This window comes from Sus scrofa, chromosome 3, assembly GCF_000003025.6.
Source record: "Sus scrofa isolate TJ Tabasco breed Duroc chromosome 3, Sscrofa11.1, whole genome shotgun sequence".
Lineage (NCBI taxonomy): Eukaryota > Metazoa > Chordata > Mammalia > Artiodactyla > Suidae > Sus > Sus scrofa.
In genome coordinates this window covers 38,037,724-38,061,555 of record NC_010445.4, presented here as the reverse complement: position 1 = coordinate 38,061,555, position 23,832 = coordinate 38,037,724, and the positions used below count along the sequence as shown (strand labels likewise).

At 57.5% G+C, this 23,832-nt stretch overlaps 1 protein-coding gene across 4 annotated transcripts; it reads right to left on the bottom strand.

Annotated features, from left to right (window-relative positions):
• TFAP4 (transcription factor AP-4) lies at nt 736-17,821 on the bottom strand. Of its 4 annotated transcripts, XM_021086701.1 has the most exons (8): nt 17,601-17,821; nt 16,372-16,513; nt 4,989-5,154; nt 4,784-4,882; nt 4,225-4,395; nt 3,546-3,686; nt 2,838-2,993; nt 736-1,778 (listed from the first exon to the last, which is right to left on the bottom strand). In XM_021086701.1, exons 3-8 carry the CDS (start codon nt 5,061-5,063, stop codon nt 1,584-1,586), a joined length of 837 nt encoding a protein of 278 aa, XP_020942360.1. In that variant the 5' UTR covers nt 5,064-5,154; nt 16,372-16,513; nt 17,601-17,821; the 3' UTR covers nt 736-1,583. The 4 variants fall into 4 exon arrangements, with proteins under 4 accessions (XP_020942360.1, XP_020942357.1, XP_020942359.1 ...); XM_021086698.1 differs by lacking the exons at nt 16,372-16,513; nt 17,601-17,821 and adding an exon at nt 13,274-13,860; XM_021086700.1 differs by lacking the exons at nt 16,372-16,513; nt 17,601-17,821 and adding an exon at nt 13,215-13,438.

Genomic DNA, 23,832 nt, shown 5'->3' with positions numbered 1-23,832 from the left:
ACCTGAGCTCTTAAACACCACACCATAAGGGAATACTCCCTTTCCTTCTATAGAAGAGGGTACTGAGGTTCAGAGAGGTTCCACAAGCCAAGGAAGCTGCAAAGCCTAGGGATCAGTCAGGACCTGTGAATATCCCTTCTGCAGGGGGGAGGGGCAAGGGCCCTCCCAGAACAAAGGGAAGCCAACTTGCAACACCAGCATCTGTGAGCAGGCATGCGCAGTTCTATAACCATGTAACATAACCTGTATCCATGGGCGCTGGTGTAGCTATAACTCAGAAATTACAGAATGTATGTTACCGTATAAGGGAGACAAAGGGGCTTAGATGTACTGGGAAACCTAACGGGGGGGGTATATAAGGCGACGCCCCACGGCGTTATGGGTTCAGCCTTTGGATATTAATCCGCTGAGCCAGTGCCCGCACGAATAAACTAAACGCTGCTTCTTGGCAAAAGGCCTCGGGTGTCTCCTTTCGCTGTACCTAAGTCCTGCAACACTTTCTCTAGCAGAAGGAACCTGCTGCTGACTTGTTCGTTCTCTCCTTGCCTCCCACCGCCAACACCATCTCCCATCTTTGCAGAACACCCAGAGTAATCGCAGGGAATCCGAGGACCCCGGTTTCTCATCATAACGCCACGGACAAGTGAGGGGAGTCACGCTCCCCGCGCCCCTGCTCCACTCCAGGAAGCCCTCGCCAGCTCCGCAGGACGGCACACAACCAGGAGACACAGAAGCTAAAAAACAAAGTACAAACTTTATTTTGTTTCTTTATAAAGGCACGGTGGCCTCTTGGGTTTTTTCCCCCCACTTTCTTAACAAAATATAATAGCTTCTCCTTGAACACAAAGACCTCAAAATTGTAAAAAAAAAAAAAAAAAAAAAAAAAAACACAAAACCAAAAACAAAACCAAAACCAAAAAAAAAGAACCAATGACAAACAAAACAAAAAGAGAGAGATAAAGACATTTTTAGGGTGGAAGATAGGAAACCTGGAGAGAGAGGTGGGGGCCGTGGCGGTGGCGAGTGGCGATTCCTAGTGCTGAGACAAGTCGGGGAGGAGAGGGGCGAAGGGCAGCAGCAAACCCCAACCGAGAAGCAACAGAGACCCCCGGACCCCCAACCCGGCCTGACCCCCAACCCATGTAAGTGCTTAAAGCGGAAAAGACACCAAAAAGAGAGGGAGGGGGAGTGAAAAACCGACAGTCGCAGGGCTGCTTCTGCGGGGGGCAGACATACCTTGGGGTTTTGTTTGATTTTTCCCTGTTCTTAAAAACATGTTTCAGTGAAAAAAATGCGTTGGTGGCGGAGAGAGGCCAGGCACCTCCGCAGCCGCTTCCCCAGCCTCCGGGGCGAGGCCCAGCCCCAGGAGCCCCGGTGCTCCCCCGCGCGCCTGCCACCCCAGCCCCGGACCTCGGGTTCGGTGGCTTCACGCCAAGGTCGATTTACAGTATTGAAGAGGAGGTCATAAAAGAGACCCAAATGACGCCGTAATTTTGTAAAAATTCCTCTCAGTGGCCCTCGGCTCTCCCGTGGCTGCCCCGCCCCCTCCAGCCCCCAGACGGGAGAGGAGGGCTGGGGGGTGGTCAGGGAAGCCCCCCGTGCCCTGCGGGCTCCTCCCGGCCCTGGTCCATGGCATCGCTGTCCGAGGCCTCTGAGTCGGAGGCGGTGTCGGAGGCGTGCGCCTCCGGGCAGCTGCGCACCGGCTTAACAATGACCGCTCGCCGCTGCTCCTCCTCCTGCTCCTGCCTGTCCTGGGTGCCCTCGATGTGCTGGATCGCCTGCGGAAGAGGCTGCCGTGAGCATGGCAGGGCCACGTGGACGGCCACCGCCACACACATACACCCACAAAGGTCCAGAAGTGAGCCTAGAGGCAGCGGCAGCGAGCCACAGCCAGGGAAAAAAACTTCGGAAGCCCTCAGCCTAGCTGCAAACTGCTCAGAGGAGAGACACCGACCCGCTCTGGGAAAGTCACAAGCATCTCTCGCTCACATGTGCCTTTCAGAGCCTATCTGTTCACTTAGGGAAGGTCTCTGTTATTGAATTGGGGGGAGGGGGCTGCACCAGGGGCATATGGAAGTTCCCAGACTAGAGCTGCAGCTGCCAGCCACAACCACAGCCACCCCAGATCCCAGCCGCATCTGTGACCTACATCACAGCTCCAATGCTGGATCCTTAACCCACTGAGCGAGGCCAGGAATCGAACCTGCATCCTACTAGTGGGGTTCATCACCGCTGAGCCACAATAAGAACGCCTCCGTTATTCATTTGATTATTCAATTTGTCAGATTTACGTGAACCTCAAGTCCTGGGGGTTGATGGGCCTTTTTTCTGTCTGGGCGTTTGGGGTTCTGTTGTTTCTTTCTCTGTGCTATTGTCGAGCTTCCCAAGGGGACTCTGCCCGAGCCTGGGCCCAGCAGTGATGCAGGCTCGACCCTCAGAGCTGATCATCTAGTTTCTTGCCCTTGCATAGGAAGCTTCACTGTCACCCACCCAGCCAATGCCATCTCCACCTCCATCCCAGGTCCTGGACGAGCCCAAAAGCTTAATGCAGGAACTGTGCGGGGGGGGGGGGGGGGTGCTCCAGGAACAAAGGACCCCCTCAGCAAACACCATATGGGGGGAAGGAATGAGGTCTTCCGGGCCATCCTGCGTCCCCACCCCATGCCGCCCCTCACCCCAGATGCAGAAAAGGAGACCCATCTGGCTTCCAGACCTCCTCCCTGCAATGCCCAAGACTCATGTGCATTCCCTCCAATCCCCCACTTTCGAACCTCCTGTCAAAGGGCCAATCCCAGAGGATGACCCTCAGGCACTGCCGCCTCCCCAAGCCCAGGTACCTGCACGATGGTGTCCAGATTTTGCCGGGACGTGGAAACAGAGTTGATGACGGAGGAAGGGCCCATGGTGACGACGTTGATGTGGTGGGAGGGAGGGGGCGCGGGCGCCGGCACGATCACCGTGGGGTGGTGCGTGGGGGCCGGCGTGGGTAGGAGCTGCAGAGGGGCACAGGCCCTCAGTCTCCCTCCAAAAGTTCTGGGAGCGGCCCCTTCCTGCTCTCTAAAACCATCTCCCCCCACCTCCTTCTCTCGGCCCAGTGTGCGGCCCCTCCCGCCCCTCTTATTTTAAGAACCGAAGAAGAGGCGGCCTGGAGCCGGGCTTCAGGTGGTCTCAGACTGCATGGCCCTTCCCTCCCCAGAGCCAAGCCAGCACTTCACACCTCGTAAATGCAGCGGTGGTGGTCGGGAATTTAGACTGAACTGAGATGGCCAGGGTTCAAATCCCTGCCCCAAATCACAGAGGATCGTGGGCGTTGTTACTGGACCTTTCTGCGCCTGCATTGCCTCATCAGAGAAACAGGACTAATAACAGCTCAGGCCCCAAGGGCTGCTACGAAAATCCCCCGTACACAAGACGCCGGGAAGCCAGGAACCGCCAGCCGGGCGGGCGCATCCCTACGATTTAGGCCCTGGGTCCCCTACACGTTTAGGCCTCTGGGACACCCAGAAGCACTGACCAGCTCCAGCCACACAGTCCCTCCTGCTCACCTGGGTCCTCAGGTGCTGCTGTTCCCGCTCCAGCTTCTCCTGGTGCAGCAGCCGCACCTGCTCCTGCTGCTGCTGCAGCTGCACCTGCTGCGCGATCACCTTGAGCTTTTCCGGGTACATGTGGGCCTCCAGCGAGCGCACCTGGCAGGGGAATGCAGGCTCAGGGGCAGGGCCCGGGCCACACCCTGGCGCCTCGCGCTCCGACCGAGGTCGGCCTGCTCGCTCCTCCTGACTCCTGCTGCAAAACCCATCAAGCAGCCTGCCATCCTCACCACCCTCGGGGTGGAGGACAAAGTCCTCCAAAGTCCCGCCAGGCCCGCCCCATGCCATGCGCCCTCTCTGTCCCCTCCAGCCCCAGGCCTTTGCCCAGGCTGTTCCCTCTGCTTGGGCAGCTTTGAGACTCCCCCTCCCACTCTCAGCTCAGGTCACTTCCGGAGACGCTGTGGGGCAGCCCCTCTCGAAGCAGCCCGGATGCCCACCAATCCGGTGTGGCCTTGATCACAGCTGCAGGGGCATCCTCTGCCTAATCTCCCCCAAAGCAGACAGGCCTGTCGGCTCTGCTCCCCACCGGACACCCCGCTCCGAGGCGTGGCACAAAGCAGGCGCTCCTGGAAATAACTGCTCAAAGGGAGGGCAGGCCAGAGCCAGCCAGCACCCCCAGGAGGCCCGCCCACCTCACCTGCTCCTCCAGCATCATGCGCACCGAGCGCTCCTTGTCCAGCTGCTGCCGCAGCTCGATCATCTCCCGCCGCAGATCCTCCGCCTTCTCGTCCTCCCAGATGTCCGGGGAGCCAATGCCCTCATCCTTGTCCTCTGCCCGCCGCCGCTTGGGGGACGAGCCGCTCAGCTCCTGGGGACCCCAAGGGGGTGGGTGAGTGTGCCGTGGCAGCACATCCACCACCACCACCACCACCACCACCAGGATGGGACAGGAGCTCCACGGCAGCCCCCCAAATCTGTCACACCCAGCTAGAGAGCCCCTTTTTGCAAATCCAACAGACAAAGGCCAGAAAAGGAGGCAGAATGGACTTGCTTCCTAGAAGTCAGGGGTTCCGTCCAGAGTCTACTCTGCTGCACCGGATGATGGCTAAACTAGGGCCCAGGCCGAGGCAAGGGCTGGAAGCAGGCAGGTCAGCAGAAAGAAGGGCCCTGTAGCCACATCCCCGTCCCAAGCCAGGGGTTGGGCCCAGACACACACATGCCAGGCGAAGGGCGCCGGGAGCAGGGCAGGGCCCTACCTGGATAAAGCGCTTGAGCTGTGTGTTCTGCTGCAGGAGCCGGGTCTTCTCCTGCTCCAGGGAGAAGATGTATTCCGCAGTCTGCTGGAGAATAGCTGCCTGAGGGCAAGAGGGACAAATCAGGAACCCCGGCGGACAGGGTCTCCTGAATCTCCCTGCTCCAGCCCCCCACCTCCTCCAGGAAGTCCTTCTGGGCCTCGCCCACCTTGCTGAGCTTCTCTCCATCTGTGTGGGGGATGAGGGTCTTGAGGGACTGGAAGCCCGCGTTGATGCTCTGCATGCGCCTCCGCTCGTTGCTGTTGGCGATCTCCCGCCGAATCCGCCGCTCCTGGTCCCGCTGAGTCTCAGGGGTCAATGGAATGTTGGCAAGGCTGCAGGAACAGAGACAGACTCAGGCTCGGTGCCCAACCACCCCGTGCCCTGGCTCCAGTGCGCCCCAAGTATAACCTGCAACCCTCCCGCTGCAAGATATCAGCTGTCTGATGCCTACACCCGCAGCAGATCCAGGGGTGATGAAGTGTGTGCTCTGGGATGCCTGGGTGTGAAAAATGGATGCCTGGATGCCAGACCCTGGGGTCTGGACAGCAAGGATTTATTTATTTATTTATTTATTTATTTATTTATTTATTTATTTATTTATTTATTTTGGCTTTTTAGGGCTACACCCAAGGCATATGGAAGTTCCCAGGCTAGGGGTCAAATCAGAGTTGTAGTCACTGGCCTACGCCACGGCCACAGCCACGCCAGATCCAAGCCGCAACTGTAACCTACACCACAGCTCACAGCAACGCCGAATTCTTAACCCTCTGAGTGAGGCCAGGGATCGAACCTGCATCCTCACGGTTGCCAGTCAGATTCGTTTCCACTGAGCCACCACGGTAACCCCCTGGCCAGCAGGTGTGTGTGGAGCCCAGAAACCTGCGTGGCTAAGAATCCCTGTGATTCCGATGCAGGTGGCCCGACCATAATCAGAGACACCTGCTCCTGGGCCACCCCCAAACTCCTTGCTCTACACCTGGACCCCTCCTTCAGGGTCGCAGGCTTGAGGACTGAGGCAGCTGTCCTTCCCCTCTCAGCCTCACAGCCACAAATTCCCAGAAGCCCCCAGCCCGGCCCCAGATAGTTCTCCCCCAAGCCCACCCACCCCAAGATGCAGGCCCACCCTGTGCCCGAGAAGCGAGGCTCCCAGCACGCAGAAGGCAACATTTTGCATATGATGCGGCCGCATCTTGCCGGAGCAGTGGCCAGTGGGGTGAGAGAGAAGGCAGCCAGCAGAAGGCGGCGAGGCTGCCGGCCCGAGGGGCGCTGGCGGGAGGCAGAGACGGGCCCAACGCCACTGCTCCCCAGGGGTGGGCCTGTGTGTGGCCCGGAGGAGGCAGGCCCCCCCTTCCAGGCCCTCTCCTGTAACTCCCCCGCCCCGGCCTGATGGCTTCCAGATGCTGGGCTCCCAGAAGAGGCCACCGGCCCCACCCAAAGCCACAACCCTGGCTTCTTCCTGAGGGGCCCTCCTGGGGTGACCTGGACCAGGCCTGAGCCAGCATGGCTCACACCCCTGGGTCTGGGGGACCAGCGAGAGGATCCTGGGCAGCCTTGTTCCATTGATGGAGGAGCCTGGGCTCAAAGAGGCCCAACTCCAGGGGAAAAGGAGCTCGCTGGGAAACGTAGGAGGGGCGCACATCTGCAACAGCCAGAGAACTTTCCTGGCCCCCTGGCCCACCCCGTCTGTCCTACCTAAGCTCCCTGAGGGATCCCGGACTGGTCCTGGCCTCTTCCTGGGTCTCAGAGAGGGTGGTCAGCTGGGGATGGGCTGGCAGCAGACTGGGGACATCGGCCACCACTGGGGGTCCAGAGCAAGCCCACTCCTCCACAGCACCTCCAGACTTTCCCTGAGACCGCCCCCCGAGACACAGCTCCCTCTCAGCATCGGAAAGGGGGCCCATGACCCCCCTTTATAAATGGGACTTAGAGCTCAGGGCAAGAGGGACATAGTTTTCAGGTCAGACAGCTGGGCATCTGGCTCCCCTTCTTCTGGGCCAGGGGTACGTCACTTCTCCCAGTTTCCCTGCCCCTATGGGGGGCAGGGTGTGTGACAGGATGGCAGATGGAGGAGAGGGGGACAGAGGTCAGGCACCTGACATCCAGCGTCTTGCCTGCCTTCTGCAGGGAAGGAATGAGCATCAGAACTGAGCCCAGGCTCCCAGGCCTGGCAGTCGGTGGATTAAAGAAGAGAAGAGAGGAGTTCCCATCATGGCGCAGCGGAAACAAATCCGAATAGGAACCATGAGGTTGCGGGTTCGATCCCTGGCCTCGCTCAGTGGGTTGAGGATCCAGCGTTGCTGTGAGCTGTGGTGTAGGTCGCAGACACGGCTCGGATCCTGCGTTGCCATGACTCTGGGGTAGGCTGGCAACTCTAGCTCCAATTTGACCCCTAGTCTGGGAACCTCCATACACCTTGCGTGCGGCCCTAAAATGCAAAAAAAAAAAAAAAAAGAAGAAGAAGAAGAAGCAGAGGGAGCTCCTGCTATGGCACAGTGGGTTAAGAATGTGACTGCAGCAGCTTGGGTCAGTATGAGGCTCAGGTTTGATCCAGTGGGTTAAAGGATCCGATGTTGCCACAACTGGGACCTAGATTGGATTCAACCCCTGGCTGGGGAATTTCCACATGCCATGGAAGCAGCCATAAAATTTTTTAAAAAAGAAGAGACAGAGAGAAGGAGTTCTCTTGTGGCACAGCGCGTTAAGGATCCAGCATTGTCGCTGCAGCCATGCCAGTTGCTGCTGTGGTGCAGGTTTGATCCCTGGCCCAGGAACTTCCTCATGCCATGGGGCACAGCCAAAAAGGCCAAAAAAAAAAAGAAGAAGAAGAAGAGATGTCCCCATGAAGCCAAGCCACCAGGTAACAGATCCATCTGGGGGAGATCTGGGGAGACCTCCCAAATCAGCCAGTACCTGGATCCCTCCTGGTGATGCCCAAAGGCCAGAGCTGACCCTAGGGTAAGGGGTCAGAAAGGAGCCCCACCTCCACCCCGGGCCATCCTGAGTGCTGACCCTTCCAGAAGGGCCACCTGAAGAGCGCAGCACCAGTTATTGTTTGTAAATGTCTTGCGTTTTTAATACATATGCTAAGGACTCACTCTGTTGGAATTTCCTCACTGAACTGTCTCAGCCTTCCTCTGAGTTTAGTGGCTCATGGGATGAAGACATAGAGACTTGGGAAGGGTGCTGGGCTGGGACTTGAACCCTGATCCCAGAGCCCTGCTCTCAGCCACAGAGCAGAGGGAGCCCTGCACCATCCCACAGAGCCAGACACCCTGACAGACAGGCGGCAGCTACCATTATGTCAACTCATCAGTCACTGAAATTTTTATATTTTTCCCTGTCTGACTCCCACGGACACCCAGTTGGGTGGTGGTGTGGCAATGAGGAATCCAGGGTTCTGGAAGGCAGCCACACCAGTGTGTCACAGGCACCTGCAGAGGCCAGAACACACCCTCTCCCCCTGCACCTGCTGGTGGCAGCCTCTGCTGACACGCACACAGCCCACTGCTTCCCAGAGCCCTATGCGGGGACTCAAGAGGGAGAGCTCTGACCCTCCTGACAAATGGTGGGACAGGACCAGGCCCAGAAGTGAAGTGACTTAGCCAAAGTCACACCACGAAAGCCAGGCAGAGCAGGGTACAACTGCAACACACCTCCTGAACTTCCCAGCCCCCACTACCTCCGGCCAAGTCCCACCAACTCCCCAGGCTGAAGCCAGAAACCACCCCACCCTCGCTCCAAGCCAGCTCTTCTGCCCTAGAAACCCCAGTCCTGGGAAGCGAACCCTCAGCCCCTCCCTTCTCGCCAGGATGCTCATGAGCATGAGCAAGGGCCTGTTCATCCTGGCTCTTCCAAATGCTCCATCCTGGAGTTTCTGTCGTGGCACGGCGGAAACAAATCCGACTAGGAACCATGAGGTTGCGGGTTCAATCCCTGGCCTCGCTCAGCGGGTTAAGGATCCAGGTGTAGGTCAAAGACGCAGCTCAGATCTGGCATAGCTGTGGCTGTGGGGGAGGCTGTAGATCTGATTTGATCTGGCATAGCTGTGGCTGTGGGGGGTGGCTGTAGATCTGATTTGACCCCTAGCCTGGGAACCCCCATAAGCCGAGGGTGCGGCCCTAAAAAGCAAAAAAAAAAAAAGAGAGAGAGAGAAAAATTGCTCCATCCTATCCCCTTTACCACCAAGTCCACCAGCCCAGCCTCCTGGCTCAGGAGCCAGCTGCTGGTTAATCTAGTGCAGACTTAAATCCCAGAAAACAGACCTCACCCCGAAGCCACAGTTCCTCACAGGGACTTGGGCTGCCATCAAGACCAACGCACCTAAGTAGCCCTGGAAGTTTCTTTAATAGAATGAAAACGAACCAGGGGTCGACGGGTGGAATCATGGCTAACCAGGGGTCCCGCCTGGTGGAGGGCTGACCAATCAGGAGTTTCCATAAAAGACGGCTAATTAGCATTTTCCCAAACTCCGGTACGAGATAAAGTGGACTTCTCTTACATTTCCGTCTCAGTTTTGCAGAAGAAAGCATGATTTCCAGTAACCGTCAGATCCTCCGCATCCTCCACATCAGCTTCCACTCCCCCTGCACCCCGGCAGGTGAGCAGTAAGGACTGGTCCGAGGACACTGTGTCACTTCTCTCACTTTCTGACAGCTCTCCTGAGGCTGGGCAGCCTCTGGCCAAGGAACAGTTTGCAGAAGGGCCTCCGGTGCCGAGACCAGAGCTGCCACTCCCCGTGTACCCCCAAGAGGCTGGCATAAAGCCAGCACCCCAAGCAGAGGCCCAGGAGCAGGAAGCACACGCTTCGAGTGAAGGTCCCAACCTGGACCTGTCCCTCCTGCCCAGCCCAAGGGCAAGTGGGTATCCCCTCGTTCCCACGGCTCCCCTGCGTGGCTCCAGCTTTAAGTGAGCCACTGAGATGGCTCATTCGGCAGGGCCCTAAGGCACTCACACACCCACCCTTCAACGTCTACACAGTCAGAGGTGGGAAAGGCCACACAGGGCTTATCCCATACCCCAAGAAGAGGACAGGAGGGAGGAAGACGACAACCCCTCACCAAGGATGCCCAAGGGCCCCCTGCTCTCTGCAGCAGGTACTGGAGCAGCCCAGGGCCCTCGCCCGCCCCACTGCTATCCATGCCCCTCACACCGACCAGCCTGACACCCTGCCCTCCATCCCCAAACAAGCCAGGTCCAGGCTCTTCCCATCAGAAACTCCCCTTCCCCACAGCTTCTCCAGCCTCAGAAGGGCCCACGCACTGGTTCGAGGAGAAACTCCAGTCCTGCCACTTAGTAGCTATGGAACCCCAAGCTTGGCCACTTCCTCACTCGAAGCCTCAGTTTCCTCATCTATAAAATGGGGGACTATGCCTCACTTCATAGGGCCAAGGTGAAGTTTAAAAGAGATAGAGGAGGGGGAAAAAAAGGAGAGGGATTGAGGATAATGGGATGCCTTGTTTTTCCAGTTTGTACCCCGGATTCCAGGAGACACCATGGATCTAAGGGAACTGACAAGACCTTTTAGCGCCATGAGACTCCAGGCTCTTAGGGGAGTTCCTGTCGTGGCGCAGCAGAAACGAATCCGACTAGGAACCGTGAGGTTGCGGGTTCGATCCCTGGCCTCGCTCAGTGGGTTAAGGATCCCGTGTTGCCGTGAGCTGTGGTGTAGGTCCCAGACACGGCTCCGATCTGGCGTGGCTATGGCTGTGGTGTAGGCCAGCAGCTGTAGCTCCAATTAGACCCCCAGCCTGGGAACCTCCATATGCCCCAGGTGTGGCCCTAAAAAGACGAGACCAAAAAACAAACCAAAAAAAAAAAAAAAAAGCGACTCCAGGCTCTTAGAACGAGGGCAGGTTTTAGTTCCTTGTGGTGTCCTCAATCCCAGCACAAAGTACCTTGTAAAAACCAGATCATAAACCCAGCACACTCCAAAGCCTCTAAGTATTCTCTACCGCCTTCTGAAGAGGGCTGGTCTCTCCCTGACCCTGCCCTGCCCCTCTGCCATGGACAGTAAGACCACCACGATCCTGCTTCTGCGAATTTGGTGCTATTTTATCAGCTACCAGGCACTCTCCATACACACAGTCAAACTTCACCGGAGCCCCATTTTACAGAGGCTAAGAGCAGTTAAGCAACAGGTCCAAAACCACACAGCTTGTGCGGGCGCCCCTGTGGGCATGGCCCCCACTGTACTGTACAGTCCTCGCTGGCAGGTCTGGGCGACAGAGGCATGGAGCCCTGCTGGTCACCGAGGGATGGAGCAAAGTCCACCTGCCTGAGAAGCCAGTATATCCGGCCAGAAGGTCCCACCCAACTCACACCCGATCCGTGACAAGCTTCCTACCTCACCCAGCAGCTCCCAGAAAATGAACAAACCCAGAGGCCCCAGCCCCACACCCAACGCATGGGCTGACAACAATCTCACAGCTGGGCAGGCCCAACTCTGGAGACCCCTATGGGTCTGCTGGACTCCTCCAAGGGGGGCATGGAACAGAAACAGAGCCAAGCCAGAGTTCTAGGGGGCCCAGGGAGGACACGGCCAAGGCCCAGACCAGGCAGCCTATGGTCCTCTGGTGCCAAGCCTGCCTGGGATCAGTCTCCGCATGTCCTCTGCAGCATTTGAGGCAGCTCAACCCATCTCCTCATTGGCCAACCCTCCTCTGAGCAACCAGCAGCTCTGGGACCAAGGTTCAAGTTCCAGCCCCAGCACCTGCCTTATCTCTTCCTTTCCAGACCTGTGTCCTCATCCCGCACAGGAAGCCATAAAGCCACTTCACTCGGGGGAAGATGCTAAGGACTCAGAAAAATCTCCCCAAAGGAGTCTCTACAGCATATTAATAGCTCCCGAATTTTTTCTTCTTTTCCCTTATTACAGCTAAGCTCTCCAGCTGGACCTTGGAGAAGGGCCAACACTCAGAGCCCCTCTGCTGAGCGTAGTTAAGGTGGGAGCCCTGGGACGGGGGCGGCGGTGTGCAGCAACCTTCCCGCAGACAGGTTTTGACGGGCCCTGGTGTCCACCAGCCTGGGCCACACCGCCCTGAGCTCCTCCTCTCTCAATCCCCGCCTTGCCCGCCCCGGGGCGGCAGAGCACGTGGCTCCAGCCCTGGGGAGCCATTTCGCTACTAGAGCAGGAAAGGGGGCCACAGGTCCCAAAGTTGGACACGCAGAGAACACCCCCATGCAGCGCCGCCATCCTGCCGGTTGTGTTCAACCTGCAGATGTTCGGGCCCTTCTAGAGATCGGAATTGCGGGCATGTGAATTTTAACAAGTGTCCGCTAACCCATCACTCTCCGGGGAAGGGGAGATCCAGAGGATCCCGGGCAAAACTTAGAAGGTGGCTCCTGAGGAGGGCGACGGACCTCGGACCACCCACCCAACTGGGTAGCGGGCTGGGCAACCAGATGCTTTCGGTTTATGGCTGGGGGAGGGGCGTGAGACAGGAAAGTTTGCAGTGGGGACCCACGTGCTGCAGGCAGCGGCTTGGTGAGGCTAAAAGCGGACTCTGCTGCCCCCTCTCCGGAGAGCCCCCCGACCGGACCTGCCTCCAACAGCCCGCCCGCGGGGTCCAAGCTTTGTGCGGGGAAAGCGTGGCCCTGGCGCGCCTACAACTCCCACAATGCCGTAGGGACGCGGAGCCCAGAACTACAGCTCCCGCCTGGCGGCGCGCGGAGGTCCGCCTACTCCAAGAGGGCTGCAGAGTCACGTCCAGGCCTCGCTAGTAAACAGCGCCCGGGCGCGGGCGGCGAGCGAGCTGGCGGCCGCCAACGTGCCAGGGTCCACAGCGCTCCCGGCGGGCGGCGCCGGCCCCTCGGGTTCCGCACCCCCCTCACACCCTCGAACTCCAGCACGCCCCCAGACCCCGCTGCAGCCCAGCTCCCTGCAAACACTCACACCACCGGCTCCCCGCCCCCCCGCGCCCAGAGCCGCGGCGTGGCTGCATTGTAGCCGCCAGCGCCGCGGCCCCACGCGCGCCCCAGGCCCCCCCCAGAACCCCTTGGAGGGGGGCGCCCAGAGAGAGTGATGAAGGAGGGAGAGGAAGGAAGCCACCGCGGGAGGGGGGAGGAGGAAGCGCGGGGGGGAAAGCCACCAGCACCAAGCATGGCCGGGACTGCTGCAGAACCACGTGGGTCTGTTTGCAATTTACAAACGTCGCGACTCGCCCGCCTGCAGCGGACAAAAGTGACCGGGGCCGTTCGGGGCCCCCACGTTCCGAGAGAGGAGGGTCCCTGGGAGGCCCGAGCCCGGCGCGCGGGACTGCAGCCGCCCCGGCGGCTAAGAAAGGCGAGAGGGTCCGCGGCGCGGGCCATGCGTGCGCACACGCGCGCCCGCCGGAGCGGGCTGGCCAGGGGCTGCAATCATAGGAAGAGGGTGAGGGGGAGGAGGAGTACACACCTACAGAGCCCTCCTATCACTTCTTTCTCTGTTTTCCTGAAATGTTGCAAAGAGGGCACCTTCTGAGTGGGCACCATGAAATACTCCATAGCGATCGGCCCCCCTCCTCTGCACGAGCCAGGTCCCGCGGTCCGCCGGAGAATGCAAGATGGAAATCCGAATCAAAGGGCAGCGCCGGACGGAGGTGCAGAATCGGCCGGTCCCAGATGCTGGCTGCGGCGGCGGCGAGGGGAGGGAGGCGGGCGGGAGGGGCGGGAGGGAGGTCTCTCCGGCCTGCCTCCCCGGGCGTGTGTATGTGCGTGTGTGTGTGTGTGTGTGTGTGTGTGTGTGTTTGCAGCTGATCAGATGTCTGTTTCAAGGCGGGAAACAGCTGGTGAAAACTCAGCACTCCCCCGGCCTCCTTCCGCGGAGTAAGGAATTGCATGTAAACAAAGGACTATTTGCAGCGCCCCCAGGGCGGCGCGAGGCTGGGGCAAGAGGGGCGCTGGCCCCCAGGGCCGAGTGGCGGTCGGGGTCTGAGGGCCTTACCCCCCAGCTGGGGGTGCGGGGGCCGCCGGTCCTCCTGGGGGACGCAGCGTGAATGGAGCGAGCTGCGGCCGAGCTACATGCGCCACTATGGGTGATGAGGTCCATCAGCTGACAGGTTGGCAAGCGTAGCAAAAAAAAAAAAAAAAAAAAAAAAAAAAAGACCAGCCACTGCGAGGGAGCCCAGCCTGTACGCCTGGGGTCCGGCGGGGACCGCCGGGTGCAGACCCTGCGCGCTTGGCCGCCCTCGGGGTGCGGGGGCTCGCAGCTGGGCCCGGCAAAGGCGAAGGTGGCCTGCGGTGCTGCTCTGGGCTTTTTTCACGGTTGCAACTGCACGGAGAGGAGCCGCTCTGGCGCGCTCCCTCCGAGCCCAGGGCCCCCTGGAAACTTGCGTCACAGCTACCGCTTCCCACATGTAACTTGGGGCCGACTTCAGAGGCCGGCCAGCCCCCTCCCTCACTCCCTCCCTGCCCAGCTGCCCGCTGCTGGCCGTCTGGCCTGGGCTCCGGAGCTTGGGAATCCCGGAGCCAAGGAAGGGAGGGCAAAGGGGGGCGCGCCGGGCGCCTGGGATCCTGGGGCTGCCTTAGGAAGCAGGGGCCCTGGCGGGGAGGGAAGGGAGGCGGGCCAGGACGGCAGCGGCCCCGGAGGCAGGCTGCCAGCGCGGCCGGGAGGTCCGGTGGCTGCTGCGGGGTCTCCACCTCTCACCCCTCTGCGGGGAGGCTGGACGGCCCGAGCCTCGCCCCAGCTTGGCCGCGGTAGGCGGAAGGCTGCAGCTTCCCATTCGTGGCGAAGCCCGTGCGGGACCTGCTCCTCCGCCAGGGTGCGCTCTCTACTAGGGGTGAAGGCCTGGGGGTGGGGAACACCGTGGCGGCTGGCTTCCGCCCCCCCCTCCTTCCTGCGTCCCCTCCCCAGGCTCCTGGAGGTTGGCCCCTGGCTCAGGAAGACCGCGCCTGCCTTGGAATGTCCTCCCTCCTGCCCACCGCCTTCCTCAAACCTATTCGCCTTCCAGGTTCCGCCCAAATCGCGCCTTCTAATTGAAATACTCCTACTCAAGACAAGGATTTCTGGTTTTAGTAGGAACCGTTATTGTTCTTAGATATTCCGAGTATCTTGCAGATGCCTAGCCCTTTTACGGGTATAGTTTCCAATCCTTCAAAGTCAGCTGCTGGGCTGTTTCTGTAAGTACAGATCCTGGACCATGTAACACCACAGTCCCCGGGGGGCTTCCCTGTGTGGACAGGAAGGATGGCATGTGGGGACAACATAGGATACAGAGCCACCCAACTGTATGCCCTGATCACTGTCCACAGTGCCTGAGTGAATGAATGATGAGAGCTGGGACAAGTCTGCCTGGCCCCTGCTCTTTCTTCTCCTACAGAACTGCCTTGACCCAGCCTGAGCACACTGTCACTCAAACTGGCCTCCCCATTTCTGCGCCATGCCATCTGGAGCCCTCTGCTGTCTCAGATGTCCCCACCCCACGTTGGCTCAGCTGCTCCTGCCCCAAGGCCTGAAATACCATCACTGCCCCCAGGCCAGCTCTCTCTGGTCAATGCCCTGCTTCAGCAGCACAAGAAGTCACCAAACTCCAGCTGTTTTCCTTTCCCAGGAGGCTCCATACACCACTTAGTCCAACCCCTTCTCCCTACCCCCCCCCAACTCCTAAACTGTTCTCTGTGCCCTTGGAGCCCTCTGAGAGTGCTCAGCAAAACCCCTCTGGTCCTAGGCCCCTGACTTTCCCCCTCATCTTTTTGCTCTAAATTAGGCCTCAGCAAACTGCCTGGAAGGGACATAAAAGTTATTTCTATTAGCTTCCTATTGCTACTGTAACAAATTACCGCAAACTAAGTGGCTTAAAACAACACACATTTATTATCAGGAGGTCAGAAGTCCAAATGGGTTATATCTGGCTAAAATCCAGTTGTCAGTAGGGCTGCATTCCTTCAGAAGGTTCTGGGGGGAACCCATTTCCTCACCTTTCCCAGGTTCTAGAGGCTGCCTGTACCCCCTGGCTCCTGGTCCCTCCCGCCTCTCCAAAGCACAGCACTGCAGCTTCTGCTCCTGCCATCACAGCTCCTCTGACCCTGACCTCCCATCTCCCTTGAACGATGACCTTGGGCCCAAGCAGATAATGCAGAATAATTTCTTCATCTCAAGATCCTTGACTTGGTTATATCCTCAAAGCCCCTTTGGCCCTGGAAGGTAACCGATTCACGGGTTCTGGGGATTAGCACATGCACGTCTTGGGGGCCATTTTTCTGTCTACCATGCTATTCTTTTTTTTTTTTTTTTTTTAATCTTGTCTTTTTAGGGCCGTACCTGCAGCATATGGAGGTCCCCAGGCTAGGGGATGAATCGGAGCTGTAGCCGCCAGCCTACACCACAGCCACAGCAACACCGGATCCTTAACCCACTAAGTGAGGCCAGGGATCGAACTCGAGTCGTCATGGATACTAGTCGGATTCGTTACCGCTGAGCCACTTCAGGAACTCCCTACCATGCCATTCTTAGTTCACTGGCCCACGCAAAACCTGGCAGAGGTTACCATATGCCCCCTCACTTCCACTCCTAGTTACATATCCAGAAGAGTGAAAATAGAGACGGAGACAAATAATTGTATGCTATTACTCACAGCAACGTTATTCTCAATAGCCAGAAGGTGAAAACTGGAGCTTCTGCCGTGACACCACAGGATCGGCAGTGTCTCTGAAGCGCTGGCAACTCCTTAAGTTGTAAGGTGTCCTATAGCATGCGTGAACCTTGAAAACGCGATGCTAGGTGAGAGAAGCCAGATACAAAAAGTCACATGTTGTCTGATTCCACTTACATGAAACGTCTAGAACAGGCAAGTACATCGAGGCAGAAAGTAGAGTAGAGAGTCTACCAGAGGCTGGCGGGAGGGCAAATGTGGCAGGTTATTGCTCAATGGATATGGAGTTCCTGTTTAAGTTGATGGAAATGTTTGGAAATAGTGGTGATGGTTGCACAACATTGGGAATGTAATTAACACGATTGAATTGTACACTGGAAAATGGCACATTTGGGGAGTTCCCGTTGTGGCTCAGTGGTAACCAACCTGACTAGCATCCATGAGGATGAGGGTTCAGTCCCTGGCCTTGCTCACTGGGTTAAGGATTCAGTGTGGCCGGGAGCTGTGATGTAGGTCACAGAAGAAGCTTAGATCCCACATTGCTGTGGCTGTGGTGTAGGCCGGCAGCTGCAGCTCTGATTCAACCCCTACTCTGGGAATGTCCATATGCCAAGGATGCGAGCCTAAAAAAACAAAAAAATAAATAAATTTAAAAATGGCTTTTCTGACCCTAAAGATGTCCAGAAATCACAGGACCACCGACAGAGGGTTACAGAGCTCCTCTCTGCAGCCAAAGTGGGATGTGGCTGCTCTGAAAACGCCATCAGGACAGCCCTTCTCAGACATACACATGGCCTCATTCAAGGCTCGTTGGAAACTCAGGTGAGAGGCAGGAAACCTAAGAACATGGATTTAAACTACAGTCTGGTGGAGGCCGCTGTGGGTTGGGGAGGAGGGATGGGTTTTTCTTGTTTTTAAACTTTTCTCCTACATGTGTGTCTAGCATACTGTTCTCTTTAGATAGACAATGTTTTCTTTGCTTTGGGCGGGGGGGTTGTGTTTTTAGGGCTGCACCTGCATATGGAGGTTCCCACGTTAGGGGTCGAATCAGAGCTGCAGCTGCCAGCCTACACCACAGCCACAGCAATGCGGGATCCGAGCCACATCTGCGACCTAAACACCACAGCTCACAGAAACGCTGGATCCTTAACCCACTGAGCGAGGCCAGGGATTGAACCCGCAGCCTCATAGATACTAGTCGGATTTCTTACCGCTGCGCCATGATGGGAACTCCTGGATAGGCAGTGTTGATGGTCATTTCCCGTTGCTGCAAAACAAATGTCCACAAACTTACTGGCTTGAAACCGCACCATGTATCCATCTCATGCGCAGTTCAGGCCTCAGAAGGCCAGGCGTGGTGTGCCTGGGCTCGGGGCGCACAGTCCCACAGGGTGAGATCAATACAGTCTCATTAGGGGCTTCCAGCCTCTCCCAACCTCCCCGGGTCTCAGCAGGATTCAGTTCCTTGCGGCAGCAGGACTGAGGGCCCGTTGTCTTGCTGGCTGTTGGCTGGGGTCCGTTCTCAGCTCCGAAAGGCCATCCTCAGGTCCTTGTCCTAGGGCACCTCCATCTGAGTGTCCCACACATGGCCTCCCCCTCTCGCTCTGAATCTCTTCCCGCCTTTTCCGCAGCAGCAGCAGAAAGCTCTGCCTTTCCGGGGCCTGTGTGAGTAGATCAGGGCCGCCTGGACAACCTCTCGAAAGGGCAGCTGCACCAAGTAAGAACATCATCACAGGAACGACATATTTATTCAGATGCCACCCACCCTCTTTCGTCTTTTCTTTTTTTTTAGGGCCACACCCGTGGCATATGGAGGTTCCCAGGCTAGGGGGCCAGTTGGAGCTGTAGCTGCCGACCTACACCACAGCCACAGCAATGCCGGATCCTTAACCCACTGAGCGAGGCCAGGGATTGAACCCATGTCCTCGTGGATACTAGTCAGGTATCCAGATTCTGCCCACTATCAATGAGAGGGAGTCCACGAGGGCAAAGGTCACTGGGGGGGGGTCATAGGAGAATTCTGCTCCCACAGATGGGGGAACCTGAAGGAGGTGAGAGAAAGCTAATGAACTTCCCCAAGGACGTACAGAGAATTGGAGATGGGGCCTGAAAAGAAGTCTAGGGCCTCAAACTTAATTTGAGGACTTTTCCTCTACGCAAATATGCCAGGAGCGGGGGATGGACGAACCTGATGGCCTTTTCAGCCCTGGTTGGTCTTTGAGGTCCCAGCCTGCTTGGGGGCAGTGGGGGTGGGGGTAGGGGTGGTGTGTATCCCAGCTGTTGGAGCAGAGAGGAGACTCCAGAGAACCAAAAAGCCTCTGCCCAGGAGAGTATCCTGAATGCTCCTAGAAAGGCAGAATGGGGGTCAGACGCCTCTGATGGGTTTGGAGCAAACCTCATTATCTGGCAATGCCCTGGTCCCTTTTCCTACCCTAGTCTCAAGGAGACCTCTGGCCACCAAGGCTGGGATCCCCAACCACTAGGGGGCGCCCGACACACGCCATGTTTTTGTGCAAGCTGAGCCTGAACAGGATTGGGGAACCCAAGGCAGGTATTGGGGTAGAAGGCTGATGGCACACCTCCCCACAGCCCCACAGCCCTGCAGATCCCAAGGCACCAGGCTTGTCTGGTTGCCCACATACCCTGACCCCCCCAACAGATGCCCACTTCCTTGTAATAACTGAGTCTGGTTCACTTTGCTCACAAGCAAGTCCTTCGAAAGGGGAAGGGAGTCCCCCTGTGACATGTCTCCTTTCCCCCCGACTTTGTTCCCACACCCCCAGGTTTCCAGGCCTGAGGCTGAAGCCCACAGGGAGGGCTCCTGCCCTTCCCTCCCCTCCACCAGCTCACCCTGTCCTGGGCCCCCCAAGGAAACGTCCCTCTGCTTTTCAACACCAGGTCATCGGCTTCGACTGGGTGCACCCCCTTTATAAAAACTCAGCAAATGGCCACCTAGCTGGACTGTTTTGGTTTTAGACAGAAATGGCTGTCTGACCACTTCCTCTGTTCAATGTAAGCAGACGGGGCGGCTATAGCAACCCCACCAGGCAGACTAGGACCCTGGGACTGCAGAGCAGTAAAGGGGGGACCTGACGTCCAGCCTGGGCCCTTCCCACCAGGAGCGCAGGGGGAGCCCTGAGGCCCCGATCCCTATCAGGGGAGTCAGTCGGCCAAGCCACCAAGGGGGTGTGGCCGGAGAGGCTGAAGGCTCAGCATCTGGGGTTCGGGAGGGAGTAGGAAGAGGACAACTGGGGTGCTGCTGAGCCTGGAAAGGCTGTCCAGTGTCCCCTGGGCAGCTGGCTCCCCGCCCCCCAGGGGAGTGGACAGGGTCGGGGAGAGAAGGCAGGATGTGCACTCCCAGCTAAGGATGGAACAGGTGGGCTGGCCCAGCCAGGCCAGCACATGGGCAGAGGCCCCCTCTGATGGGAAAGCAGAACTGGGGGGACCGCAAGGTGCGGGGGGGGAGTTGCTCTTCCTGGGGAGGGGGCTCCAAGCCCCAGCGTGTCAGGAGGCACATGTGTATGGGTTCGAGAGCTCTGGGCCACCATGTGCCAGATGCTACTCTGGCAACGTTTCCTGCATTCCCCGTTTTCATTCTCAAAACAGGCCCCTAAGTCTTCGTATACCCCAGGGACTTGCCAAGGTCATGTGGCCAGTCTGTGCCAGTGCTTGTCTCCCTTCGAGCTCTTCAATGGCCTGTCCTGCTGCCCCCAGAACAGCTTCCAGGCTGAGAACTCACCTGGCCCTGGAGGCCCAGCCCTGCCCAGGTAAGGCCAGGTGCACGAGGGGAGCTGAGGGATGTGGAGGGGGAAAAAGGACAAGGTCAGCTTCACGATGGTATGGAACCCAGGCTCTGAGGTTGACTGTTGGTGCCCAGACCGCCCAGGGAAGGAACAAGACCTGGGAGTCTGGGAAAGCTTTGGCTTCAAGTTTGGGCGGACGGGCTGGGGCGGGGGCCAGGGCGGGGGGGGGAGTGTGTGGAAAGAGGGGAACTGGGCTGCAGCAAAGGCCAGTTTCAGCATGGCTTGCTCCTCCCTCAACACCCCTGGACCCCGAGACCACTTGCGGCCGAGCTGCTCCCGCCAGCACACGGGGGGTTAACATCTGTCTGGAGCAGTGACCACAGCAGCAGCAGCCTGCGATGCCAGTAACTCAGAAGCTGAAATGTGAGAAGCAAGAGGAGAGGGGCAGGGCTGGGAAAGGCTGAGCAGCAGGAGAGAGAGTTTCCCTGGCAGCAGCCTGCAGCCGGGCTCCAGCAGCCAGAGCAGTCCCTCCCATCCTTGGCCCACGTCCCCTCCTGCCTCCGGCTGTGGCTGTGGCACCCACGCAGGGTGGCCCACGGTCACGACCAGCATCCAAACCCTCGGGCCACGGTGCAGCAGGTCGGGGCTGCAGTTCTGGGGAAGGGGTGAAGGGCGTGCCCAGGCGGCCAGCAGAGAAGCGTGGGGCCCTGCCCGGCTCTGCCGGAAGCGCTGGGTGGGGAGCCGGCAGAGGGCAGAGCGGGGAGGAGGACGGGAGGTCCCTTGGGGCCCCGACCTCAGAGGCCTGGCCTTGACTTCCCCCTCCTTGGGCAGAACTGAGTCATGGGAGCCTCCAGCTGCTCCAGAGGCAGGGAGACAAAGCTCCCTGGCCCCTCCCCGGGCTACGCAGCCTGCCTGTGCGCTGAGGACCGCGGCTTCCAGTGCCTGGGAGTGTGTGTGAGGCGCTGGGCACCACGGGAGCCCCTCACCACTCCCCGCCCTTCATCAGCACCCCCCAACACCGTACCTCAGAGCATCTGCAGGTATCACTGTGACCCCCACACAGATGAGCAAACACAAGCTCAGAGAGATTCAGAAATTTGTCCGAAGTCACACAGCCCGAGAGGCAAAGCTGATGTGACCTCCGGGCTTGTTTGACAGCAATTAACCCGCCGTGCCTCGCGCCGGGCCGGCGAGAGGAGCAAAGTCCGCCGGCAGGTGACCCAGGGCTGTGTGCCAAGTCCAAGAAGGCAAGAGATGAAAGGTGGCCCGGGAGCCCCAGGAAAGATGCTGCAGGTGAGGTTTGGGGCTCAGGAACCCGAGAGGTGGTACAGGCTGGGAGCAGCATCCAGAGGGAGCCAGAGAAGGTCTGGTCCTGCACTGCTCGTGGAGGAGGACTCGATGGCAGGCAGGAGGGACCTCCCGTAACCCCTTAAGATGCATCCCCTGGAGCCACAGTGTCACCCCCGAGCAGGTGACCCACTCACCTTGACAGATCAAGGGCACTTCTGGGGCGTGATGTTTGCACAGCCCTCGTTTGAAGAGGCAGCAACTTTACTGCAGGATGGCATCGGCCAGGGCTCTGCTAAAAATGTACAGAAGCACTGGAGCAGGTTCCACTGGAGCCTACTGGCCAGGGGACAGGAGGGTCCCAGCTCCATAGTTACCAGTGTGACACAGATTCACCTCTCTGAGCCTTGGTTTCCTCACCTGCAGAAAGGAGAACTTGCCAGCACCAACACGCAAGGCTTCTGTGAGCATGAAATGAGGTGTTGGCCAAAAAGCACTTAGAAGCCTTCCTCCTTCCTCAAAAACTTGTCCCCGCATGTTCATAGCAGCATTATTCACAAAAAGTAGAGCCAACCCAAATGTCCTCTGACGGATGAATGGATAAATACGTGCAGATCTAGCCAGACAAATGGAATATTATTCAGCAATGAAAAGGAATGAGAGTTCCTGTCGTGGCTCAGTGGAAACAAATCTGACTAATATCCACAGGACGCAGGTTCGATCCCTGGTCTCGCTCAGTGGCTTAAGGATCTGGTGTTGCTGTGAGCTGTGGTGTGGGTTGAAGATGCAGCTCGGATCTGGCATGGCTGTGGCTGTGGTGTAGGCCAGCGGCTACAGCTCCGATTTGACCCCTGGCCTGGGAACCTCCATATGCTGCAGGTGTGGCCCTAAAAACCAAAAAACTAAAAAATAAAAATAAATTAAAAAAAAATGAATGAAGCACTGACACACGTGACAATGGGGATGAACCTTGAAAACAGAATGTTCCGTGAAAGAAGGCAGACACAAAGGACCACATACTGTGGGACTCCATATATATGAAATGTCCAGAACAGGCAAAATCTGTGGTCAGGAAGCAGACTACTCGTTGCCAGTGGCTGGGATAGAGAGCCATGGAGGAATGGGGAGTGGCTGACAATGGGTTCAGGGTTTTTGTTTGCTTTTGTTTTTGTTTTTGTTTTTTGTTTTTGTCTTTTCCAGGCCCACACCCTCGGCATATGGAGGTTCCCAGGCTAGAGGTCTAATCAGAGCTATAGCTGCTGGCCTACGCCACAGCCACAGCAATGCCAGATCCGAGCCGTGTCTGCCACCTGCAACACCGGATCCTTAACCCACTGGGCAAGGCCAGGGATCGAACCCACAACCTCATGGTTCCTAGTCGGATTCGTTAACCACTGACCCACAACAGGAACTCCTGTTTTTGTTTTTAATCAATGTTTTAAGCGGTTTTAAGTTCAAGGCAATATTGAGCAAACGTACAGAGAGTGTGCATACCCCTCCCACCCCATGTGTGTACAGCCCCGTGATCAAATCCTCCACGTGAATGGCACATTTGTTACAAGTGATGACTACACTAGGGCTCCTTCAAGGGGATGATAAAAATGTTCTGGAGTCAGATAGTGGAGATGGACGCAAAATTCTGTGAATATACTAAAACCCACTGGGCTGTACACTTTCTGTTTGTTTGTTTTTTAGGGCCACACTCGCAGCATATGGAGGTTCCCAGGCTAGGGGTCAAATCGGAGCTACAGCTGCCGGACTACACCACAGCTCACAGCAATGCCGGATCCTTAACCCACTGAGCGAGGCCAAGTATCGAACCCGCATCCTCATGGATCCTAGTTGGGTTTGTTAAGTGCTGAGCCACGAAGGGCACTCATGGGTTGTACACTTTAAAAGGGATGAATTTGGAGTTTCCAAATTCACAGGAGTGCAGCCAAAAAAAAAAAAAAAAGATGAATTTGGAGTTCCCGCCATGGTACAGTGGGTTAAGAATGGGACTAGTACGCGTGAGGATGCAGTTTTGATCTCTGGCCTCACTCAGTGGATTAAGGATCCAGCATTGCAGTAAGCTGCCGAGAAGTTCACAGAGGCAGCTTGGATCCGGTGTTGCTGTGGCTGTGGCATAGTCTCCAGCTATAGCCCTGATTCGACCCCTAGCCCAGGAACTTCCATCTACTGCAGGTGTGACCATAAAATTAACTTTTTTTAAAAAAAAGGTGAATTTTATGGCATGTGAATTGTATCTCAATTTTTAAAAAGCGCTTATTTAGTAAGAGCTCAGAAAACGTGGTTCTCATTACTATATGCTTCGGCTTCGGAGACTCTGTCATATAACAGAAGAGACTAGATCAACACATTGAAAAATATTTGATACCCGGAAGAAAGCGGGGTAGCCTGGTCTTGGCAGCCT